Here is a 24,170-nt window from a genome sequence, read left to right on the forward strand (position 1 = left end):
GCGCAGAAGCCGAAGCATCACGTCTGCGCCGCGTCTCCGCCTCGTCTCTTCTGTCTGCTTTACATGTTTTATTTCATCCGTTTTAGAAATATTGAATTTTAGAAAAAATTTACTTGACATGAAAATATTGTTTTTCTTCTTAAAAAGCTACTGAAATGAAAATAAACCATAAACTGCTCTGTTTTAAGCGGGACGCGGGACTATGACTCCTGTACAAATCCAAACCCAAGTTAGTGGTCCATCACTACTACTATCATTATTCTATTCGTATTTTCATGAAGGTTCCATTCGAGTCTATGTGAAACTGCTTGCGTGTAAAGATACTCTAAAATGAGACTTTCAAACTCGACCAATCATGTCTCAATCACATACAACTAACGTCCCAAGCTAGAAACTATTTATTGGACGCATCAATTCAAACATCAAGAGGCACTTCTAAGTCGATTTTATAATGGTGCCAAATACGCAACATGTGTAAAGAGAGGTTCGAAAAATTTACTAGTAAATTCGTGTTTTGTGCCAGGGTTAAGCACCTTAACATTGTAATTATTTTACTGAAATAAAATAGTTCCTGGTGAAGTTTTGTTAATTAAAGAATAATAAATGGACACCATATTGTTTTTATTATTTTAATAACCCCGGAATAATTCACACAACCTAATTGACGCCAGGAATCCATTGATGTAGTTTTAAGACCGGTCATAACGCGATTCCCCCAAAGATTCTGTATGGTAACACTAAAATATGACGTCACTTTCTACTCAATGAAGATTTCTGTGAAGGTGCGGCCACATCAGTCGCTCGTCGCTCGTTTGCAGCGATAAATTTGGTCACGTGACCCCATTTTGAATTTTCCGCAACTCAAAAAAGCAGCGTCAAGTCGCCGCGTCGAGCAGCAGCGTCAAGATGGCTGCTTGCAGGAATGATCTTGGTCTTGGAAGCTGATTTCCTAATCTGATTTAGTAGCTGTCGTGGCAGTGGTACATGAGTGGTACAAATAAAAGAAATTGAAGTGAATAAAATAAAACGGCGTTTGTGATGAAATTGAAGAGGTTTTTTTTCCAGCGATAAAGCTCAACATTTTCAGCTTTATCGATATAAGTCAAGTGACAAGATTTGGCGCTGGAAACGAGCGTCGAGCGACTTGCATGTGGCCGCTTCTTGACTGGCTTGTTGGCGATAGTATAGCGAAGTCCGTTTGAACACTTCAACATTTGCGCCATGTTTAGGAATGGTTTATACATAATATGTAATATGTATGCGATTGGCACATTTTGTTATAGTTATATAATCGCAAGCAAAACTGCAACGTCAAACGGACCTCACGATAGTAACGCCATCTAGCGATATTTCACCTGAAGGTGAACTCTTAATACCTATTTATTAGTTTAAAAGCTACTAGAAATCAAATTTTACTGTTAATCCCAAATTAGCGCTGTGTTTTCACTGCTGCACTGTTCGATAGTATCAAAAACTCAATTAAAATGAGAAATCCAAGAACTATTTTACTTCAACATTACATTACGCCGTACTTCAAAAACCGCCTACGTACGTAATAATACAATACTAGATCTAATGAAACAAGAGCATAATCGAAACTAGAAGCGTGGTGCCACGAACTGGCATTTAGCTATCGTCAAAAGCTAGAACAGGTCTGAGTTCCGTGAGGCCATTCAGTTCTTTTTACCCAACTCCAGCAAAGTCAAAAGGATGGGTAATGATTTTAGCAGTGTCTAATAGCTATGTTTGTATGTACTTACGCATTTCTACTGCATAGAATAGACTACTCATCCGATGGTTATGCCCTGAAATGATGGCACATTACCCTATTTCTTTCTTTCTTTAAATTCTAGCGCTGACCGTTATTTTACGCGCATGTGACAGTTGCCAACGCCCATCAGCGCTTACTTGCCAGCCCCGACCCCCTCGCGCATCGCTCAGTTCTCCGCGATACCCCGTTTTGTCTGGGAATTAAAGGTCACCGCAAAACTGCCGCGGGCTGTAGGTATCTAGTAAAATCGAGTAAAACAGGGTACAACCGTACCACAATTTTCTCGAAGTCATAAGCTTAACAACACTTCTCAACAATAAACAACTAAGTAGTGGCATTTAAAAGTTTTTTTTAACAGCCTTATCATTTCTTTAAAACATTTTTACAGACCTTTTTACCCTTGACTAAAATGTAATGAACCTTCTAGAAGAGTGCCACTGATTTATATGGCAACCACTGTTTTATATCTCAACAGAATTAGTTTCTATATTTAGCGCAAAATGGCAACAGTTAGTATATTTTTGGTGACGGTATAGTTGTGATCAAACAATCATTACGTATTAGATTAGTAGTCTTATAACAAAAACTATGATATTTGTGAGTAGATGAGATCCACGTTCAATAACAATATGTATATCAATGTATCGTAAAAACTCCTAGATCTTTGTAAAATTTATTTGCACAAATAACTTTCAAGTGTCACTTCATGTTTAAAACTTGAAAATTTAATTCATGTACAATAGATATCCATTTCAAATCGAAAAAGAAACAAGATAATCATGAACTAATTTACCCACTAAAGCCTTATCGATCACATTTACCATCACTTCCTGGTAAACAGTATAGGATGAGGGTAGAAAGGGATGGTGCGTGCGATCGCGAGCGCCTGCGTGTTAGAGAAACGGCCTCCATTCTTCAATAGCTATTTGCTATAGGCAAATGATGGAGTTCAGTTAATAAAGACTTATTAATATGTGTGTATTAAGAAAGTATGTATTATTTCAAGTCAAGATCCCTTTAAAACTTTACACCTAGCCGTTGGGCATTAAAATTTACTGTCCCGCTCATTAGCTTTGTTAGGCTTACTGGCCACGTAAATCTATTAAATGCGATTTACAGGGCGATACCGTCGTGTTACGATTGTCTGCAACTTGCTTGAATTTTGTGTAGAAAGGAATGGGACCGAGTCCATAGTGCCGCATGATACGTTGCGACTTGCGGTATGGTGGACAGAGTTACGTCGCATATTACGCAAGATGCAAGCAAGCGATGAAGCAAGATGTGAGTATGACGTGCGTATTTACATGAACAGTAGCCCTTAGCGCACAGGACGGTGCATTCCTTTGCCCACTCACTCGACCAGAACAAACTCGTAAAGCGTCGCGACCAGCGGAGTATTTTCGACACCATTCGCTCCATTGTTTACTTTTACAGCAATTTATCTAACGCCTCTATCAAACAAGAATATCATCAACATACATCAGCTACAAAGTCTTGCACACTCCCTATAGTGAAAGCTGTGACTGCGGCGCGAGCGCTAGTTTCGGGCGCTAGGTGTGCGCCTGCGGCGACACTCGTAGCACCCCGTGCCGCCGAAGTAGTTCAGTCACCGTGATCGCCACTTGCACCGTACCCTTACCTTCGAGGACGTCCGCTGCGCAGCACATGAGTTTCTGAAATATTGATTTCAACTTCAGATTTTTGGGAAAGAAAGGTCCAAACTTTTCTACCAATGTGGGGTGAACTGTGTAAGTTATTCTCTAAGGGCTGTTTTATGCCTTTTTAACTACCCGAACCGCAAGAAAATTGGCAAGTTAAAAAAGAATTAGCTCTGGTTTTTTTTACCCCCGACGCAAAACGAGGCGTATTATAAGTTTTACGTGTCTGTGTGTTTGTCTGTAGCATCATAGCTCCCAAACGGATGCACCGATTTAGATGCAGTTTCAAAAATAAAAATTAAAAAGATATGTTAAATGGGTTCAGCCGTTTAAGAGATACCTCATTGGACTTTGAAGTGGCGAGGGAATTCAATTTTTAAAGTTGTTTTATTATTCTGATGTAAGAACTGTCATAAAAAATGGTATACCACTTCCTTGGCTGACTATACATATGCGGTGGATTACATTTGGTAAGAAAAGATAAGATTATGTATTTATTAAATTAAAACAGCATGGCCAATAAGAAATTTATTTTATTTATGAGAAAAACGTTGTAAGTACAAAAAAGTAAATTAGCATAAACCATTTAACACGGCAATAACTATATAGCCACTTATCAAAACACACAAAAATTTAATAAAGTACAATCATCCTGTCTTAATCATAAATGCATACAAAATTCGAACACTGAAAAAAAAACACAAGAGATGCCTATATTATAGAGTAGAGAAAGTAATACTGAAGACGGGAAAAATATTCAAAAAACCATTTTAACAAACTATCATTTCTAATGATATCTTAATTTATAATGGAATACAAATACTGACTGGATTTAATGTGCCTACATTCTGTACTAGTTGCCTACGATTGCACAATAAGATCAGTTTTATTTAATACACTCTAAAAAGTGAGATAAGGTCCCATATTGATCTAACGATCCTCGTATAGCCCGCAGCACGAAAGTCTAGCGTTGACTGTTATTTTTCGCACATGTGTCAGTTGCGCACGCCAATCAGCGCTTACGCATGCAAGCCCCGCCCGCCCCGCGTATCGCTCAGTTCCCCGCGATACCTTGTTTTGTGCTTCTGCGATTAACGGTCACAGCTATACTTTCACGTCGAGGGTTGCACCTCGAATATCTGCAAGTGTATAAAACTGTAAATGGCACCACATTATTTTGGCTCTGCCAAAAAATCTTCTGACATATTTATCATTATAATTATAACATATTTAAGTACTTATACTTCATCTTAAGATTTAAAATCTTTTACAACGTTCACATCCCTAAATGGGACCAGAATACTTAGAACAGTGAGAGACATTAAAACCAGTCGACATAAACTACATAAACAAGTACCCAAGCACCACAAGCCAATAAATATTATGCTACGTAAGCCATAAACCATATATTAATAATATGTTCTAAATCTTCCTTATAATAGCATTGTACTCGTATTTTAAAGCTCAAAATAAGTTCTACATTAAAAAGCACAATTAAAAAGGCTACCACACTCATAAAGAAAATACTTTTGATTGCATATGAAGAAATACAATTAATTAAAGTATAATTAATTAGTCATGTGTTAGTTGACGACTCGAAAGCGACATAATAATGGCAAAATATATTGCATGTAATCCAGTCTTTAAAACGTTAAAATATCTTTGGAATGCTTCTTATTACATGACATTATTGTGATCATTGATCATGTAACTTCAAAATAAGTGAAAAAAGAAATAGTTTCTAAAAAGGAGGCACGGATTTGATTTTACAAGCTAAACTGCTTCAACCTCTTCACCGCCAGAGTCATCCAGTCGTGACAGACAATGTAATGCCTCACACGCCAGGGTCATCTATGACATTACCAACATTCAACTTGAAATTAATCCTTCTGCAATGGAATTTAAATTCAAGTTTCTGTACGTACCTCTGTGCGCCGCTTCGTTTGTTTTGTGGCGGTGAAGAGGTTAATGATGGGAGATTGGACGATATATTATGTGCTACTAGGATCTCATTTATGAACAGATTTACAAATACCTTTTCCTACCTTTACCTTTACTTGTACCTTTACCTTTTCTTGTAGTTACATGTTCCACAATCATACACAGCTATCAATTTGTATATTATACAAATCATTTTAAATACAAATGGAAAATTATTGTAAATATACATAAAATTCTATACTTTTGTTGGCATCCGTTCACCGGTTGGCTTTTATTAGAAATATTAGTTTTGTATAATTCAAAATTTTTATAAAACGTTGTCTTTTTATTTTATCAATGCTATTTATCCAATTATTGCAATGGAAAGCCTCAAGTTACAGTCTAAATGTCCTCTACTCACTAATCATTAAGGTAATTTGAAATCATAGACACAACGAATTAGGTTGTTAAGCAATAGCTAGTGACGAGACATCGAAATTCAGAGGGCAAAATATTAATACAGGTAGGGTTCCTTTTGATACTCGGTTATCGATGCTTTTGTCATATATTAGTAAATTCCCTGTGCTTTATTTGCAAGTAACCTATGCCTATGTATTTTTCATGTTACTTTTGAGACGATGACCAAATTTACACAGAGCAATTTTAAATGATCACTAGGGTAAGAATAAGAACGAGAGACGAAGAAAAGAATTGAGATACTTATAATTGTGTTAATTTTTATACTTTCAATAAAAAATACAATTAAATTATATTTTTCCAACTAAACTTGGAGCGATCACTAGTATATGAAAAAAGCATCGATAATTGAGCTTATCGAGATAGACACTCCTTACCTGTCTTTAAAATTTGCCCCTAAATTCCAATGTCTGCTAGTGACTATCCCATATTTTTTTTGGCAGGAAACATAGGATGATCAACTTTTAATTTAAATATTTTTTACTCATATTAAGTATGCTTTTTACTCATACCCATTGCTAAACAAGCTTAACAAATCCACAACGAAAAGATATATAAGTACTAAATTCATCGTGTCTGCGTCAAAAATATCCAAGCACTAATAAATTTACTTCCTTGCATTGTTAATACAATAACGATATGAAGTTTCGATTAAGGCATACAATTCTTATTTTATAAGAAACATTAAGATCCATTAAACAGCTAAGCTAATGATTACAATATACCTACAATACCTTAGTTTTAAACTTTCTCCTATCTTTTCGTTATTTCACTAATTCATTTTGCACCACTTTTACCACCCAAATATGAGGTTTGAATCATTGTACTTTAGGATTATTATTAGCATTTGTTTTGGTGGAAGATTTGTCATGTTTACTGTGCAGGCCCTAGTTAACAGAATTGTCATTTTGTTACTAATTTATTACGTTTTATGGAGGATCAAAAAATAAGAAGTTAACGCAAAACAGTTTAAGTAAAGTTAAAATAGTGATGTGTGTTTTCTCCAGGGCCTCTAGATATTCTATCCTACGTGGAAGTGACTAAAGTACTGCTATCCAGTTCATAGTGTACCTATCTATCTAAATGGTGTAATTCCACACCTACCACGAATTAATTGTTAGTAAAATAAAATAAAAAATAACGCTACTAAAACTCTGTTAATAAAGAAATAATTGAGATCCGTGGAATAAAGTTTAAAAAAACATTCGTACACAGAAAACCGTATAGACATCCAATCACAGAGACTTAACCGAAGCAACGAGATCTTATGGCAACAAGGTTTTTCAAATCATACAAACTCATAAATGTGATTTTAATTCGAGTAAACTTGACAGAAAAAAAAACCAGTCAAAAATACATTCAAGAGTGCTCATCTTATTTTCATTTTTAAGTAAGAACTTTAAGCGAGATTCCAGTGTACAGAACTTACTTGTTGCCAAAAATCCACTAAAACTAATGAAAAATCACACCAATCAATAAAAAAACAGCAACCAATTCAATAAATCTAATCAGTGCGAAGATAATAAATGCCTTTTTATCGGAATGAATAAAATACCAATTGGAATTTCAAACTAATTTTCATTAAAATCGAATCAAATGCATCTCACGTTGTTCGCCCTGTATATTAAACAATTCCATCCAATTCCCACTCAGCCTCTATCAATTTGTCAGCCTCATTTTTAATTCGAAACAAATCACAGTGTAACATTAAGGCGTTGTCACTAAAACTGGGCATATACCAAATACAATCTAATTTAGCTACACGTTAAGCAGGTTTATAACCTAGCTTAGCCTAAAATTTTATTATTACTGGACCACATACAATTCAGAGATTTACGCGTAATTGAATATCACTGGCAACTTACTATTCACGTTGATGTTTCTTTTCAAATTGTTTATTTAAATATTTAAAAGTCGAATTTAACTCTGACTACAACGATTGTAGACATGCTAGTAAATCTCTGAGTACCACATAAGACATGCTCCCAAAATTATTGGCCTTACACATATTTCCATAATACTTTCGAAAATTGCTCTAACATTTTCTACAGCATCTCCTATACCTAAGTAAATACCCAGTTTAGCGCATCATTGTAATAAATTATAAAGGATATAAAAATAGAACAAAGGCGGACACGAAAAACGTGCCAAGGCATAGACAAGTGAAAAACAGTCTGTCCTTCTTCTCAGTTTCAGTCTCCATGGTCAAATCCCTGTTCAAATTGTTCTGTATATCTAAGTTCATTTTGCCCCTGTCATACCTCTCCGTATCTGGCTCCTCCTCCAACTGTATCGGGAAGTCGACTTCATCCGTATCGTAGATTTCAAAGTCACCGCTTTTCAAGAGGCCATCCCTCTTGCAGAACGGTGTGACGAACTGTATCCTATTTTTGTCGTAATACGGCCCTCTATTCCTTATGCCGTCGTTTGAAGTGTAAACCGGCGAGTAGTGTGCGTTTTGTGCTAGATCTGTGTTGTTGTTGTCGTAGTATTCTTCAGCTTCGTCTATAGTGTAGTGTTGGTTGTTCTGGTATTCGGAGAATGTGTTGAAATTGCTTACGATTCTGTCGTCAATGTACCTGCCGCCTATGTTTCTTTGGTAATTCACTTCGATGGTATTTTCGGCGGCGTCGCGCCTATAGTACTCCTCGTCATCGGCTTGCGATTGGTCGTAAAATAAGGGTTCTGATTGGTTATCCTTTGGCGAGCGTGGTGTGGCGTGTGAGAGGAGTTCGCATACGGTGCGAGCGAGCGGGTAGATGCTTCCGTCCCGCTCTCGCTCCGGATGGTAGCCCAGAATGTCTTCAGGCGAGCAGATGACTTCCTGGAACACACGCCACCCGTCTCTTAGTGTTATGCTATTATGTTTTAGCTCTTGCGCTCGCGAAAGGATAAACAAGACCCTGTAACACTCGAAACGTACACGGTGGGAAGGGTTAGAGTTAAAACCGCGAGAACAATAATCATGATCATAATTATAAACATTTTATTTAATTTCAAGTGAAAGCACGTTATGTTGGTGGTTGAACATATCTATCGCAAATCATGCCGATTTTAGGACAAAGTAGTCTCAAAAATTCACATGGAAATATACTCCTAACTTTTTTTAGTTAACTATTATTAAGTAAGAAGATATTAATTAACCGGTGTTGTAACTTTTTTTAATAATGGTCAAAAGCAGACGTTATTACCGGTGCAAAAACAATTCGCACAAAAACATTAAATAATGTCAAATTGTTGTTGCATTGGTGAAAATTATGTAATGACTTAAAACACTCACTTCTTCAACTCCGATCCTCCGACATGCCTCTAAGAAGTTGTCTACATTCCGACGACATCGCGCCATTGTCAACTTGGGCTGTAACAATTTTACACAATCATATACTTAGGCTATCTAGAAACGCATTTAGCTTGGTAACACAGTATTAAAATACCAAGCTAAAAAAACGATTGGCTCAATCAATTTTAAATTACCTTATAAACCATTGCGATTAAATATTCCGTATGACAATTTCTGCATAAGATATCAGAGCGGGCAAAGTGTTCAAACACAAAAGACTTCAAAATCTACAAGCGTAGTAATATTTTACGCGCGATATATCTGACATCGAATGTATGACTCTAAGCGAGTGCTAGACTAGCACTGCTAGTACCTGAGCAGGCGACGGCACATGCACGGAGGCGACGGAGCGCGGTCGCACGTGATTGGCCAGATGGCACAGCACCACTCCGTCGCACAGCACCGGGGCCAGATTTTCGGGCAGGCTCATCTTCAGGCGACTCTCGATTATCTGTAAATCATATTGATCGTTAAACGACACAAGGACAGATGGAAATGCAACGAAAAAGTTGATAAATTAAAATTTTAATCTATGTTCTGATCTGAACCTGGGGTAATTTACCCCCCAAAGGGGTAAAACTGTGTTTCATAGAGGATAGATAACTAAGAAGATGCCATCAGCAGGGCTACTACAAAACTCGGAAATCGAAGTTCGTATCGTACCGTCCCTCTCGCTCTCGTATTAAATAGTATAAGTGTCAGAGGGACCGCATGCAGGCTACCACACTTATTTTTACAGTTAGTATTTGTTTCTTTGTTTATACTCTTGATTGTACTAAAATAAAATACAAAAATGTTACAAAAAAGTGCTAAGTACAAAGGCGGACTTAACCCTGAAGGCATCTCTGCCAGTCAACCTACCAAATTCCAAAAAAAAAACACCTCTAAATTCAACAATTAATGCCAATGTAGTTTTAATTTTTAGTATAAATGATAAATAATCATAGAAAAAATCATAGTCTGACAGGACTCAAAACTGAAACCTCGGCGTTCCGCGCCTTTTTCAAACCAATTTAGTCACAGTCAAACCTATAGACGGTGCGGATGATTTTGGTGAAGTTGTGTAAACCTAAAATCCATTTGAACAGTAATTAAAATTATTCTAGACAAATTCTAAGCTGAGTATTTAGAGTATTATATATACTAAAAAGAGCATACCTCAGTGAACGTAACTTAATTTTGTAAATATGTTTGTTTACTACTATAAAAAATATACACAATGTGCAAATCATCATAACATGAAACGAGTGATTGGAAGACACTTTAGCAAATAGCCCTGGCTTCTCGTTTAGATCAGTAGCAATTGATTAATTGTACGCCGCTTCGTCAAGTGTTTTCAATCCGCAAATCAATTTAAGCGGTAGCCCGAGATACTATGAGTGAGTATATCTAGCAAGTTCAATCTTTCACAGTAAACACGAAACTAAACAGTGCTTACGGTTTTTTTTTGGTATGCGAATAAATAGCTATCTGAAATACGAAATGGTCTACCATTTTCCTTTATTCTTATACAGGACTCTACATCTACATACCCAAATTAAAAAAATATCGCACCAAAAATTACACACACAAAAATCACGCCTGTATTACAAATGGGGTAGTCAGAGCACACGAAACGTTACCGCTTCGGAGCCACTTTTAACAATTTTAGGTTTTAAGTTTAACAAAAACGGTACAATAGTGACAGGTTGCTAGCCTGTCGCCTACTAAAAAACAAATTAAAAAAAAAACCTCTTGTGACACAAAAGTAGCGGCATCTGAAATGGTGCTAAGTTTGGCACTGGTTGTTGGCAATCATTTCAATCCCACTAAAACACTGTTATTAAAACGGCTTGGCCAATCATATAATATATTCTTACAGGATAATGGTAGAACCTTTATTTTCGTATCGAGCTGCGAGGTCCTAGATCTATCAATCGATCGATCCCATATATATATATATATATCGATCTATCGGGGAAATATAACCACTCCTGTGACTAGCATCGCTTGTTGGCTAGAAATGTCGCTGTTTAATATAACTACATCTTACCGTTCTCAACTGCAACAGCAGATCCGACTCCTCCTTCTGTTTATCGAACTCCCTCTTCATGGTGAAGCTGAGTTTGTCATTCGCGTCTTTATTCCACGCCATCTTGCCGGCGGGTTTAGGCGCGGCGCCTTTCAGGTATGAGACGGTGGTTGTTAGTAACTTCACATCACCGTTTACAGCTTGCCGGGGTATGCTTGACTTTGTACCTGTAAATTGACAGCCAGAGGGTTACAGCGGTTGGGAGCGAAACGGTAAGGGTCTCCCCAAACCTATCGGTCGGAATAGGCTGTAACCGATCGAAAAACTCTTTATGTCCACGCAATAAGAGCGAAAAAGACGTCTTCTCGTCGCTAAACGTCGTTTCGCGTCGGCCGAGCACACATTAAAGCGTTTTTTTGTCGGCTTAAGCCAAATCCGCGTCCATAGATATGGGGAGACCCTAATCTAACAAGTCTTATGATATGATGAGGGACAATAGTTGTAAGTAGACGTATTGCTTTAACCTTTCTCCAAACATAGTGCACATATCGACTACATAAACGTACCGCGCATTCGGATCTTGTTAAATTTACAATATGATACAAAATTATTTAAAGTCGTTAAAAATATTATTATATTTTAAACGAATACTCTACTCGTTGGGGCAGGGTAATGTTACAACCGTTTGGCTGTAAAACTTGTGTGACAAACGGACTTACGGACAGACACGTGAGTGACAGCAATAAGCCTCTGTTTGGACCCTCAAAAAGATGATATATTCTACGTCTATATTTTAAGTCAAATAGTCTTAAACAATGACTTTGATTTGTTTGGTTATCCAATTAAAATATTTTACTTCAATGCAATAAAAACACATAACCTACCTATACTGTTATAACCTAAAGTATTCGTGGGCGATTTAGTCGGCGACGTCGGTTTTGTGTACGTATCGTGCCCATTATCTCTCCTATACTCCACATTCCCATTCACAGCTGAATAGATCTTGTTGACATTCCTCGATGGTACAACTTTCTGGACTGGCCGCTTGTTCTCTTCTCTCTCCGCATTACCATTTTGGTTTTGGAATCTTCTAGGGGTGGAATGGAGGAGGGGGGAGTTTGGCACTGTAGATGAGTTAGGTGATACGGTGGAGTTGGAAGATGAGGTGCGATATAGACTAGGGGATACGTTACTGTGCCCGTTGACCGGTGAGTGGGGGTTGTGGATGGGGCTGTGGTGGGGGGAGTCGAGGTCTGGTGAGGATTGGTCGGTGCGAGGCCGGTATATGTCTTGTTGGCGTTGCTGTCTTAAGGCTTCTTTGTATTGTCTGGAATACGTAACAAGTCGAATCAGTAGAGAGTTAAGAGATGCTAGTCGAGTTTTAATGAAACTCAGACGTTAAACTACAAATAACGCCTTCTGCGTCTAGAAAGAATGTACTGTCAACAATTAATTATACGATATATGCATGCAAATAAAACCCTTCGCCATGGTCGTGGTTCGGTTAGTAAATGATGTTAGTGTGCAAATTTTGTTAGTCGTCATACATCTGAGTGTCATTAAAAATCCTTTAAAAATCGGAAAATGTTCATCAACAATATCTATCCCTTTGGTCAGACGCCAAATCAGTAACGATTCCGAATACTAACAACTTTATTGGTGACGCGACTATCTGAATATCTGTGAAATAAGTGGTTTCATTAACTGATTTTTAGTCATTCAATCATTATCAGTAACTTATTTTATTTGATCTACAATTTGTGTGCATTCAATAGTGCCAAAATTTTCATTTACAACATCTCAATCTTGGTCAATCCCAAAGGTGAACTTTGTAATGAACATTTTCCTTACACACCAAAAGTGCATTTATGTGCATGAATGTCGTGCAAATGATTAATGTACCTGTAGGTTTGCTGATGAGCTAATTTACTCTTATCGTCGCCATTGGAAATGTTCCCTTCGGGTGATATACGGAGGCTGAAAGGGACAACACCGGGGTTAATCATAAAAAAAATAAAAAAGGAACTCAAGTGAGACACAGGAGGTGATGGTGATGACGGTAGCTAGATATAAAATTTACCTCTGAATCGGCCAATGCGAAATAAAAAAAAAATACAAATTAAGATCTAGTAATACACTACGTTAATGTAAGCACTACACAAGCCATATACTATAACGATACAATTGCAACTGATAAAATATTAGTAGATTTATTATATCAAATCAAAATGTATATATTTTTCAACTACAAACAATTTATGACAAATAAATATATATGTACCACTTCTTTACCCGTTAAAGTATAAAACCCATTAATAATTATAATAAGTTTCCATAAATACACCTAGTTAAATTATTTAGAACACAGCTTTTGAGACCCAAGTAGGTAAAACTTTATCAGTGATATCTCACGCATCACATTCAGCGATAGCCCTGGGGTAGACCAAGACGAGCGGTCCAGACGCCAGAGGGCAAGGCACCACTTTCCAATTTCCAGCGCAAAATAAAATTTTGATGTCGCCTTTTGAGAAGCGCGGAAGCGGTGTAGACAATCTTGCTCTACCGTATTCAAGGGCTAGAGCCGACGTTGATCACACTATCACCATCTCTTGCGACTACCATTTCTAGAAAAATATGGTTAAAGCGATGTTGCGAGAGTGTGGAACTTCAATAAAAACTGTTTTAAAATCCCTTTCACTCAAAAGCCAGCTCAATGCTATCTAGTGGTAGGGATAATTCCATACAATATGGAAGAACAACGAAAAGGGACACCAATATATTTGAGGAGGAGGAGGAGTAATTTTCTTAAATGAAAAGAAATCTTAATACTTTCAGTTTACATTGCATAGTGGAATTTGATAAAAATCTCGTTGTTTAAATCCTCCCTGTGGCCGACCTTAAAACCTAGACAGATATACAGCAACTTCGTATCGATACATCCAATACATCGTGCAATTTTAGTGTTCCACTTGTAAATATCCCACTATTAACATTTATAATACACATTTTCAGAAACGTAATTTGTTCACTTGCAAACGCTACGTCCCACCATAAGAATAAAGATTACTAAAAGCGAAACTCCCAATAGCCATATACACACATTTATAAACACTTTCAAAACCCTGACTGTCTCATGTGTTAAATAACAGGAAGGTACCTACTTCGAAAGTAATTTATGTCACCTGCATTAATATCTGCCGCAGCGGAGCGTGCAAAAATATCTGACACGCCCTACCAAACCTAGAAATAGAGTCGTATCAGACATCTATGCACGCATTGTTGTCAGATATTGATGCTGGTGTCTGTACGCAAGAGTTTCCCTTCAAAAAGTCTCCATTCAAAGTTCTCATGATCCAGCATAGAAAGCATGCGGCACGTAAAGACTTACCCGGTGAGAAGCGGAGTCAACTGCGGTAAAGGGGACTCGCTGGAAAGAGACTGGGCGCGGGACAGTGCCGCGCCAGGGGACAGCGTTGAAGGAGTGCTGGGGTGGAACGACCGGACCCTCCACCTGCTTCGCCGCCGCCTGAGGATGTTGAAATTAATAAATTAAAAGCTGAAATACTAAATTACCAGTACAAGCAATTCTTGCTGCATTTGTTGGTCGCTAAGGTAATATCATAAATTAGCATTGCCCCAGTCAAAATAAATAAAATCGCTACATCTGTTACTGTTCCAAAAAACCTCTTCTTAGACCTCTATGATTTTAAGTAATGAGTCTGCGAATTGTAAAATCTCTAGCTAGTGGTTTAGATTGCTTATGTCTGTCAATCAGCCTATAAATAAGTATACTAAACTGTGTATCATTATTAGTCAGCGATTCATGGCGTTGTGTTTTCATCCCCAACTCCAGCAATAATAATAATACAATGTGTCGATTCTTATAAGTTATTCGAGCGCCAAAAATGACGCAGGAACAAACAAAAATAACTACCAACTTGAAAACTAACTTGTTGTCATGTCACTCACCATCATTAGACCACCTCTTGTCCACCCCGTCAGTGCTATAGCCACTATCAACGACATGCCGAGGCTTGTGCCTGAGGCAGTCTATCGTGGCGTTCCCAGAAGTGATCTGATTGGTCTGCGGGCTGTTGATATACGAAGTGTGCTTCGCTGTCCTTCGGGTGTCTTCGGTGCGCCGGTGTGCGGGAGTGTCTTTGTTCGCCATGTTTTCTAAATATTTGAATATATGCACGCGCCCGCGCATGCATACCTGGAAAAAGTCGGTATATGGCTTTAGTAAATACACACACCTATGTACTCCGTTTTAGTCAGTTTATCTACTGTAGAATGTGACAAGTTGCGAAGTGCATGATTTTTTCAAGGACTTTGTGCACCCCACGATAGCGAGGCAAGTTTTGCCTTCCTTGGATCAATCTTGTTATTCTCGTTTAAATAGATCATTATCATATTGACTTGCACAGTTCTCAATTAAATAACTTCAACTGTCTGCAATGAATCACCAATTGGAATACCATTTATCATATCATTAAATATTCTTAACGGTGCAGAACTTACGGTAGTAGGAGGTGAGACGAGAGGATTGTTGTCCAGATTGAGTGTGACAAGCGTATTCATATTTCGGAGTTCCAAGGGAAGGGAAGAGATGCAGTTGCAACTGACGTCCAAGTGTTCCAGCCGGAGATACGTGATCTCTGAAACATAAAACAAAAGGTATTCAATCTAAAGGAGTCTTTACTACAACTGTTGAAAGTTGAGTACCTAAGTATTCAACTTTCTCGTTGAGTACTTAGGTACAAATGGCGGCAAACTACTTAGAACAATGACATTAATGCGCAGAAGCGAATTTAATGTTTTTATGACACATCTACGAAGTTACCCCCACCACTTCGCCAGTTAGTACTCAAGAAATAGACCGGCGCTGCGCTTTCAATTATATTTTCTGCTCTTTAAATTATAGCAATTGTATTGCCATCGTGGCAAAGTATGTCCAAATTATGTTTCTCAAGCTGACGATATTGACATGACAATTTCCGAATACTTATCCCGCAATGAACTAAGTACCTAGTATAACACTCAAAGCGCTGTTGTATCAATTACATCAGTTTCATTTGTCATTAGTATAGCAATGTTAGTCAAGAGAACATAACTTCATTAAAAATAAAAACAATAAACAATCCAATTAAAAACAAATCACTCACGTAGTGGTAGCAACCCCAGCTGATTATTGCTCAAGTCCAGGGCGCGCATTCCCGCACAGTCGCCCAGGGTCATCGGCACTTGCGACAGCCTGTTGCTGGACGCCACCAGCTCAGCCAGGGTCGTCATCTTGCCGATCTCTTTGGGGAGTGTCGACAGTAGATTGTCCTGCACGAGGAGCACTTGCAAAGGCATCTGACATATTTCTCTGGGTAACTCTGTGAGCTGATTTGAACTGTGGACAAAGATGACAGTATTTTAGAGAATAAGCTTGATTTATCAGCTTCTTTAGTCGTACTACCTAGTGCCAACGAAATATTGGCAACGGCTCTACGGTACGCTGAGTCTAGCAAGTTAGTAAACTAGTGAAGGCCGAAGCCAAGAAGGGTAGAAAACCTTACTAAGGAAGTAGTGAATTTATCCCAATCATAGACATAAACAAATGGCGTCCCGATTACTGGGTTATCCCTCCAGTGAACGGCCGGGCGGGAACGTATACAAATGCAGCGAATAAGTAAACCGTAGGTACTATTTTTACGCCTACCACTTCGCTTCGGGCATAAGATTGTATGTAATTAGACCAAGCACTTCGTCGCTTAACCTAATAGTTCGGGGAGTTGGTGCCAAGAAAAGTTGTAAACAGCCAAAGCGTTGCTGCGGAGAGCTTCCTGCATTTAATGTTGTTCCACAACATAAAATTGCTTTCACATTTTATATGTTCGCATAGACAACATGATACGAGTTCTAAATTCAATAATGTAAACATTTTTATTTGTTGTTTATGGGACGTTTATTGGAATATGGCCATAATTTAGAAACCATGTGTTTTGTTGATACGGATCGCACTTAAAGGGCGCTTTATAAGCACCTTACTTCTGTTTTAGTTTCAGGCCTTCACAATAGATTTGTTCAACAATTTCCTTGCTGTTAAGCAGAATCGAAATCGTTCAATTGCAGTTCGAGACAAAATAGAAATAATACAGCTACAGTGGGAGGCAGCCGTATCGTTTTTTAGCCAATTGCAAGTCTAGACGCTCAGACAGGCTCCTTTGAAACTGGATTGGATTCAACCCAGACCGAGAATTAATAGATTTGAGTTGAACGCACGTTGAAGCTGTGAAGAAGTTGGCAATACCCTAAATGGAGGATAAAAAACTTCATAGAGGAGGATTTGTTACTTAAATAGGAAGCAGTTCACAACTCTACTTTAACAGCCGGAGTCTCTATTGCAATGCAACCTACATCTAAGTCTGAGCTTTATTCAGAGAACTTGCGATATGAAAACACTAATACGTCTGATATATCCATCTACCTAAAATCCTATCAATCCTATTTTTATTCCATAAATCTTATTTTAAGGGGCTGTTTCACCATCCATTGATTAGCGTTAACCGACGGTTAAATGTGATGCCGTCTCCGTCTATTCGAACAAAACAAATAGAGACGGCATCACACCTAACCGCCAGTTAACACTAATCAATGGATGGTGAAAGCCCCTAAATGTTTTTTTAATCCATAATAAATTTCCTCGTTTCTTTTAGATCATACAACTTCATTACATAAAAAAACAACATATGTATTATGAACTACTTGTTAAGACGTTCTCAGGAAATTTCATAATAAATAAGTATTACTCTCGATGGATGCACCGTTATTATCCCCAAAGGGCAACAATGCAGTTTTACCGGAAACCAAGACGAATCTCACCGTGGTTGTGACGTGTTCCAATGTTTTTGCGTCCTCTTGCAATCCAAATGGCACGATAATACAAATTCAAGTGAAGAGATATTCCTTGGAAACGTATTTTTGTAAATGCAAATATTTTATGATATTTTTGGCTAAATTCAGATTACTATATTTAGGAACGTGATTGTTATAAAGCAGTTATAATAAGTGTAGCCACAAAAACAATAATTCAGGTGAATTTAAGCTTGTGTGTTTCTACTCCGGGCGGATTCGCAACGCAAAAATGCTAACGAGCAGAGCTTTACGAGGAAGGATAAAATACTTGCAACTAGTGGTGATATTAAAGTTTTATAAGACGGGTTACGGAGAAAATTGTGAAGAGCAATTGCTACGGTAAACGTATTGCTCAAACAGGAGAAAACAGCGATATGATTTACATCAGTCATCAGATGAACCTAAATGTTTAATTTACATTGTAGTTATAAAATTAGTACTTCTTTTTGTATCCCTCAGAAAATTTATGGAGCTGTTTGATCATCTGTCGACCAAGTTCCTTCAATTTATGATTTTAAAAAAAACCGGGCAAGTGCGAGTCGGACTCGCGCACCGAGGGTTCCGTACACATTTATAGGTATGTTAAGTAAACGGGAATCGTGTCTTGAAGATATTTCTCGCTTTTTCCGAGTGATTTAATACATCCAGTGTATGCAGGCAGAGCCCTACTCTTAAGCAAAATGTACGCAGTGTGGGTTCAGATTATATTGGTCATTGATATTTTCAGACTTTTCTAGTTGGTTTTGTTATATAGCTACCTTCATACCAATATCTACTAAGGAAAGGAAAGTGTTGACGTGGAAACAGTCTGTAGTCACGTCTCCCTAGCCGGGGATCCAGATTATTTAACGCTGAAGCTTTGCGGGAAATTCCGCTTCCAGAAATACAGCGCTAACCGTTACCGTCTATTGAATATTTTATTTCAGCCGAAAAGCTGGTAGATAATTTTGTTTTGGCTTGTGGCTTCCGGAGGTAAAGAGGTAAGCACCCCAAATCTGTGCATCATTTTATTAATTCACGGCCGTGTCTTCTGTAATATTTAGGAGCGAAAATATGAACGTCAAATTATGAATAGGTACGTCGTATCCAACGGCCCGTGAATGCTTCGGGTAGGATTCATTGTACAATGTACATAATTATACCGCATAACGTGCTGTTATTCGAGTTTAAAATCAAATCTAAATAACAGTGAATGCAAAATAAACAGTGTTCAAGTACTTGAGAATTTTGAACTTGTTTACAGACACTCAGTGCTCATTTGGCATCATTTTGTGCTACCCTGTTCTGTTTTAAGTACGTGGTTTTACAAGCAGTGAATTCTCAAATGGGCTACTAAGTGGAAATAAGATTATAACTTGCTTTCCACCCACGCACGTAGAGCAAAAAGTAGTAGCCCACTTTAGACACCACAGAGAGAGCAACTTTTGTGTAGATAAGTATATCAAACATCAACCCACAAAAAGCTATGAACAGTTGGCTGCGCGTCTGAAACTACGAAACTTTACTTACTAAACTACGAGGGTCACACTGAGCTAGGAGGTGGGCTCTTCTATTAAAATCATTTTGATACATTATGCTTCGTATCGTAATATAACGTACTACAACTCTACAAGATAAAGCTTGATATGGCCTCATTGGCTCTATTTTCAGTTTCTTGCCCGTTTCTCCAGCTTTATACAAAAATTACTCAAACTTTGCACCTAGTTTACAAAGTCGTCCCCGCGCAAACACCTCCATCAAATTAGCTCGCGCAAAGATAACATTTGCCCATGAGACACGTTTATTGCGTACTAGGGACGTCCCCTGCGTGGGAACGAGGGTCTCTACCTACCTATTTAATCATCCCGCAGTTCTCTCAGTGCAAATGAGGACAATTTTGGCGTTTTATAGCGTCATTTGCGTCTTTAGACATCTTGTTACAATATAAAAGAACGTGACTACGACTTGCCTAGCTTGTCGGTGGGTCGATGGCAAAGTTCCTACTCCATCTCTTAACGGGGTAGGTACTTAAAGGAATAGCGTTATTTTAATTCGTACAAACTGAGAACCCGAGAGCAATGTGGCTATTGGTTGTGTTTTGTGTTGTGGCTGTGATAGTATTTATCTTCGCATTGATATTTCTAAAGCTAGAAATTTACTATGTAAATGCAAATTTACATTTCTAAGTCTACTAGGTACCTCAGTAGTAGTAGCAGTATGTTTCTGTTAGATCGACACTGCAGCGGTTCGGTTGACCTACATTACTTTCGAAGCATGCCTAATCTTCACATTATGCAGCATTATACGTTGTAGCTCATACATATACGGAGTTTACAGAAAAAGCGGGCGCTATTGCTTCAGTGAGAATAGTTCAGCTGTGTAAGGTAATAGGAACCTATGCGACAATTTTTTTTTTAACAAAAACGTTTATTTTTTTGGAGTTGGTTTTACTTTTTTGTTATTTTTTTTGTTTATGTCTCACTTTTTAGTGATTCGTGGCCAAAGTGCATCTCACAACGATTCCATTAAGCCCAAATACGGCTTAGTTACGTTATTTAATAACAGAGTTCCGTTGCCTAGCTTCCGGCTTCAGCATCAGATCAGTTCGAAAGAATCATTAACTTAAAGCTCCTTCTTAGTCGCTTATCTAGGTATATTAATCATGATCGTTTATAGACGAGCGAGCATTACTTAGCTTTGACGAGTTCCATTGGTCATCTACAGTCTTCTTCATCAGGTTCAGTTTACCAAATGATACTTTCTGAATGTAAATGCTTATCTTAATCCTAAAAATGCAAAAATCGCCATAGGTATGCCTATAAATTTTGAGGTTTGCCCTCGATTTCCCTAGGATCCCATCACCAGCTCTTGACTTGGTGACAATGGGACCACCTCAGAAGAATACATTTTCGATAAAAAAAGATATTTGTTTTTTTTTTTCGACTGGATGGCAAACGAGCAAGTGGGTCTCCTGATGGTAAGAGATCACCACCGCCCATAAACATCTGTAACACCAGGGGTATTGCAGATTTTGGAAATCGGACCACAATTGACTGAGTAGTCGGTGAACATAAATAAAAAAAAATACAAACATTGGAACATAGAACCTCCTCCTTTATTGAAGTCGGTTAAAAAATCACCAACATGATTACTCCATTTTATTATTTACCCTATCATATTCCATCCTAGAATTCTTAGATTACTCTCCTAGACTAGACTCACTGATCGCAACTTCCTTATAACTGATTTTTTTCTAGTACACAGCTTAACCACCTCTTACAGCTCTTTTGGATGCGTAGCTTGGCAACGATAACCACGCTTTTTATTGGAGTTTAGATCTAATATTTACAATAACTTGTTATATGAGTGATTCTTTTCTTCTTCCACTTGTCTGATTCACTGATACATTGCAAGAATAAATGATGCTTTGACTGACTTGCAAGCAGCAAGCAAGTCAGTTTAACTAATTTAGCATAATATGCGGGCGGACACAGTTACTATTGCATATGCTAGTAAGTAACTATTCCTCGAACTGCGAAAGAAACATTAATTGAATTGAGCGTTGCAGAAACGGAAACAGAATTGACGTTTATTTATTTGCATCGTTCATGCTTTCTCCTTATTATCGCCTTCGAACGGCGCAAGTTATTAGCCGTCTGGTCTGTTCTGAGAATCACTTAATCTAAGCGACTACGATTAATATATTTATGTTCGCGGAACTTTATAACCTGTTTGAGTGGCGATAAATATGTTTTGTTGTATCAGGTCTTCCACTTCCAAATTTCTTTGATTCGCCAAAATCCAGCTTCCAACTCTTTGATCGGTCCCAGAATTTCCCGGAAGACCTTTCTTCCGGCCACTAAGAACTTGCTCTCTTATGACTATGTTATAGATTCTTGTCTTGAATCTTCTGCTTATGATTTTGAACATTATTGGCGAGAGCAAATCAGCTCGACTTCGCTAGCTCGGGGTAGTGAATGGGAAATGATGGGCGGCCAAAAAGTCATAACTTGGACGACCGAGAGGAAGACGCCCTTTTGGACCACCTGGTATTGATGAAGTCCTAAAAGCAAAAGACTTGTACACCCTACCCGAGTGCCCGAGTTGTCCGACTGGTAAATGGTCGCATAGAATAGATAAGTGGCGAAAACGGCGTTGAAGGGTACAGTCGAGGAAACTTCACGTAATTGTGAACAGTGGTAACTTTTTACGATCTGTTTTCATTCGAAGATGTCAACATGACATTTGCAGGTAACCCTGTTAACCAGTTCAGATTCTTCGACTGTAGGTTCCGTGCAGTCTTTTGCTGAATTGATGACTTTGATGCATTCAACGCAATACATCTTGCGATGCGTGCAAACAACGAAGTCACATTGTGTAATATCAACGCAATCGCATCAAACTCTAATTTTCGATTGCTCACCACTCTGAGAATGGATATGCCTTTGCGCAGATTGTTAGAAGAGTTAATGCGTGAAACTAATAACGCTACCAATAACACTATTACCCAGTTCACGAAATCACCAAAATACTGTCATAAAACCAGCAACGAGCAGTAAATCGCGCATTGTGAGTGCGGCTCGGCGCACACGCACGCACCGTGTCGACGCGTGAGCTTTCCAAATGGAACAGGCGTTTAGAAAATACAATGATTATTACGAAAGGCTTTTATTGTGGTCTATAAAATTGGATGGAATTCGTTATATTGGGCTCTTTGTGGTTTTCTTGCATGAATGCCTTTGATTGTTGGTTTTGTAAAGGTGGTAATTGATATTATCTATTGTTCTGATGTTCTAATCATACATACGCTCACATAAAGCAAACGGAACTTATTTATTTTATACTACATCCAACATACGAGCATGCGATTAACCTACAGCACTATTTGAACCGCTGGTGTATTGCCGGCAAACGTGAAAGAAAGTTACGATCGCATTTTAAAGACACTCCCGTCGTTGCATGCTACACGATTAGCCAAGACCCTACACATCATCTATTCATAACTGGCCCGATTTATGAACCTAGAGACAGTCACTCCCAGCTTCACTCGAAAACACACTCTCAGGCCAAATTTAATGGAATGGAATTAGGCGTGTGGCCATCCAATGCTACCGTTCCAAATTATTTCGTCTATTGTTGCAAACCGGCCTCATAACTTACACAGCTTTCATCCAAGTTTACCGCAGAACTTGACATAGACTTAAAGCCTAAATTCAGAGGAACTTGAACCAAATTGCTTAAGGATTTGCCCTCACATGTCAGTTCCCTGGCACCCTCGCTGAATCGATAGCAACCTTGAAGCACCCTAGCGGAACGTGCGAATACTCCCATTCTCGTTATTGTTGCGAGGGGACGGGTCTCTCATATGGCATTGCAATTATATATTGAAACGTAGAATTAGCTATGCGGAAATGTGGGGATAATGTGTGATGATATTGGATGTGATGTTTTACATTGTAAGACTACGTAGACGTAATCCCGAAAAATTGCCAAACTTAAGTGGCAGTGGGCGAAGCACATTTCTCGAAGAACTGATGGCCGTTGGAGTCAATGTGTTCTGGAATGGCGGTCACGTACCGGAAGACGCAACGTGGGAAGGCCTTGTTGTTTGTGGGGAAAAGGTGTACTGATGCCCTGGTGAAGGTCACAGAAATCAGATTGATGCGGGCGGCACGGGACCGGTCAGTATAATGTTTTTTGGGGGACACCTACGTCCAGCAGTTGATGACGAAGGCGAAGCGTACGTAGGTAAAGAATAAAGATCTTATCCTGTTATTTGTTGACTTTGTTACAAAGCATTTTTATGTTGTTGATGTTAGACCACTTGCTTATTGCAAAAAACCTAGGGTTTTGTTTACCTATCCCTGTTGACTTCAATTTAAAAATCCACATCTTTTAATTTGTCTTGTGGTTTATCAGCTGTGAGCTGTGTTTTATGATCAACAATAACAGATTAGACGATTTACGAACTGATATTACGTTTATGTGGAACAAATGCAAAATTTAATAACTACATACGTTTCTGTTAGGTACATGAGATATTATTATGTTTAATACCCTTAGCGCAATGAATGAGATGATGGGTTTGTTATGTTATGAATGAAAGCGCCT

At 38.3% G+C, this 24,170-nt stretch overlaps 1 protein-coding gene across 1 annotated transcript in view; it reads right to left on the bottom strand.

The window, feature by feature from the left end:
• Positions 1 to 3,944: 3,944 nt before the first annotated feature.
• Lrch (Leucine-rich-repeats and calponin homology domain protein) overlaps positions 3,945 to 24,170 on the bottom strand; it is a 47,226-nt gene continuing 27,000 nt past the window's right edge. Inside the window, 11 exon segments of the mRNA XM_074085304.1 lie at positions 3,945 to 8,650; positions 9,107 to 9,184; positions 9,480 to 9,617; positions 11,199 to 11,404; positions 12,062 to 12,504; positions 13,080 to 13,154; positions 14,566 to 14,662; positions 14,665 to 14,703; positions 15,147 to 15,393; positions 15,699 to 15,835; positions 16,343 to 16,575. Coding sequence (XP_073941405.1) covers positions 7,928 to 8,650; positions 9,107 to 9,184; positions 9,480 to 9,617; positions 11,199 to 11,404; positions 12,062 to 12,504; positions 13,080 to 13,154; positions 14,566 to 14,662; positions 14,665 to 14,703; positions 15,147 to 15,393; positions 15,699 to 15,835; positions 16,343 to 16,575 — 2,416 coding nt within the window. The 3' untranslated portion in view covers positions 3,945 to 7,927.

This window comes from Choristoneura fumiferana, chromosome 3 (assembly GCF_025370935.1).
Source record: "Choristoneura fumiferana chromosome 3, NRCan_CFum_1, whole genome shotgun sequence".
Taxonomy (NCBI): domain Eukaryota; kingdom Metazoa; phylum Arthropoda; class Insecta; order Lepidoptera; family Tortricidae; genus Choristoneura; species Choristoneura fumiferana.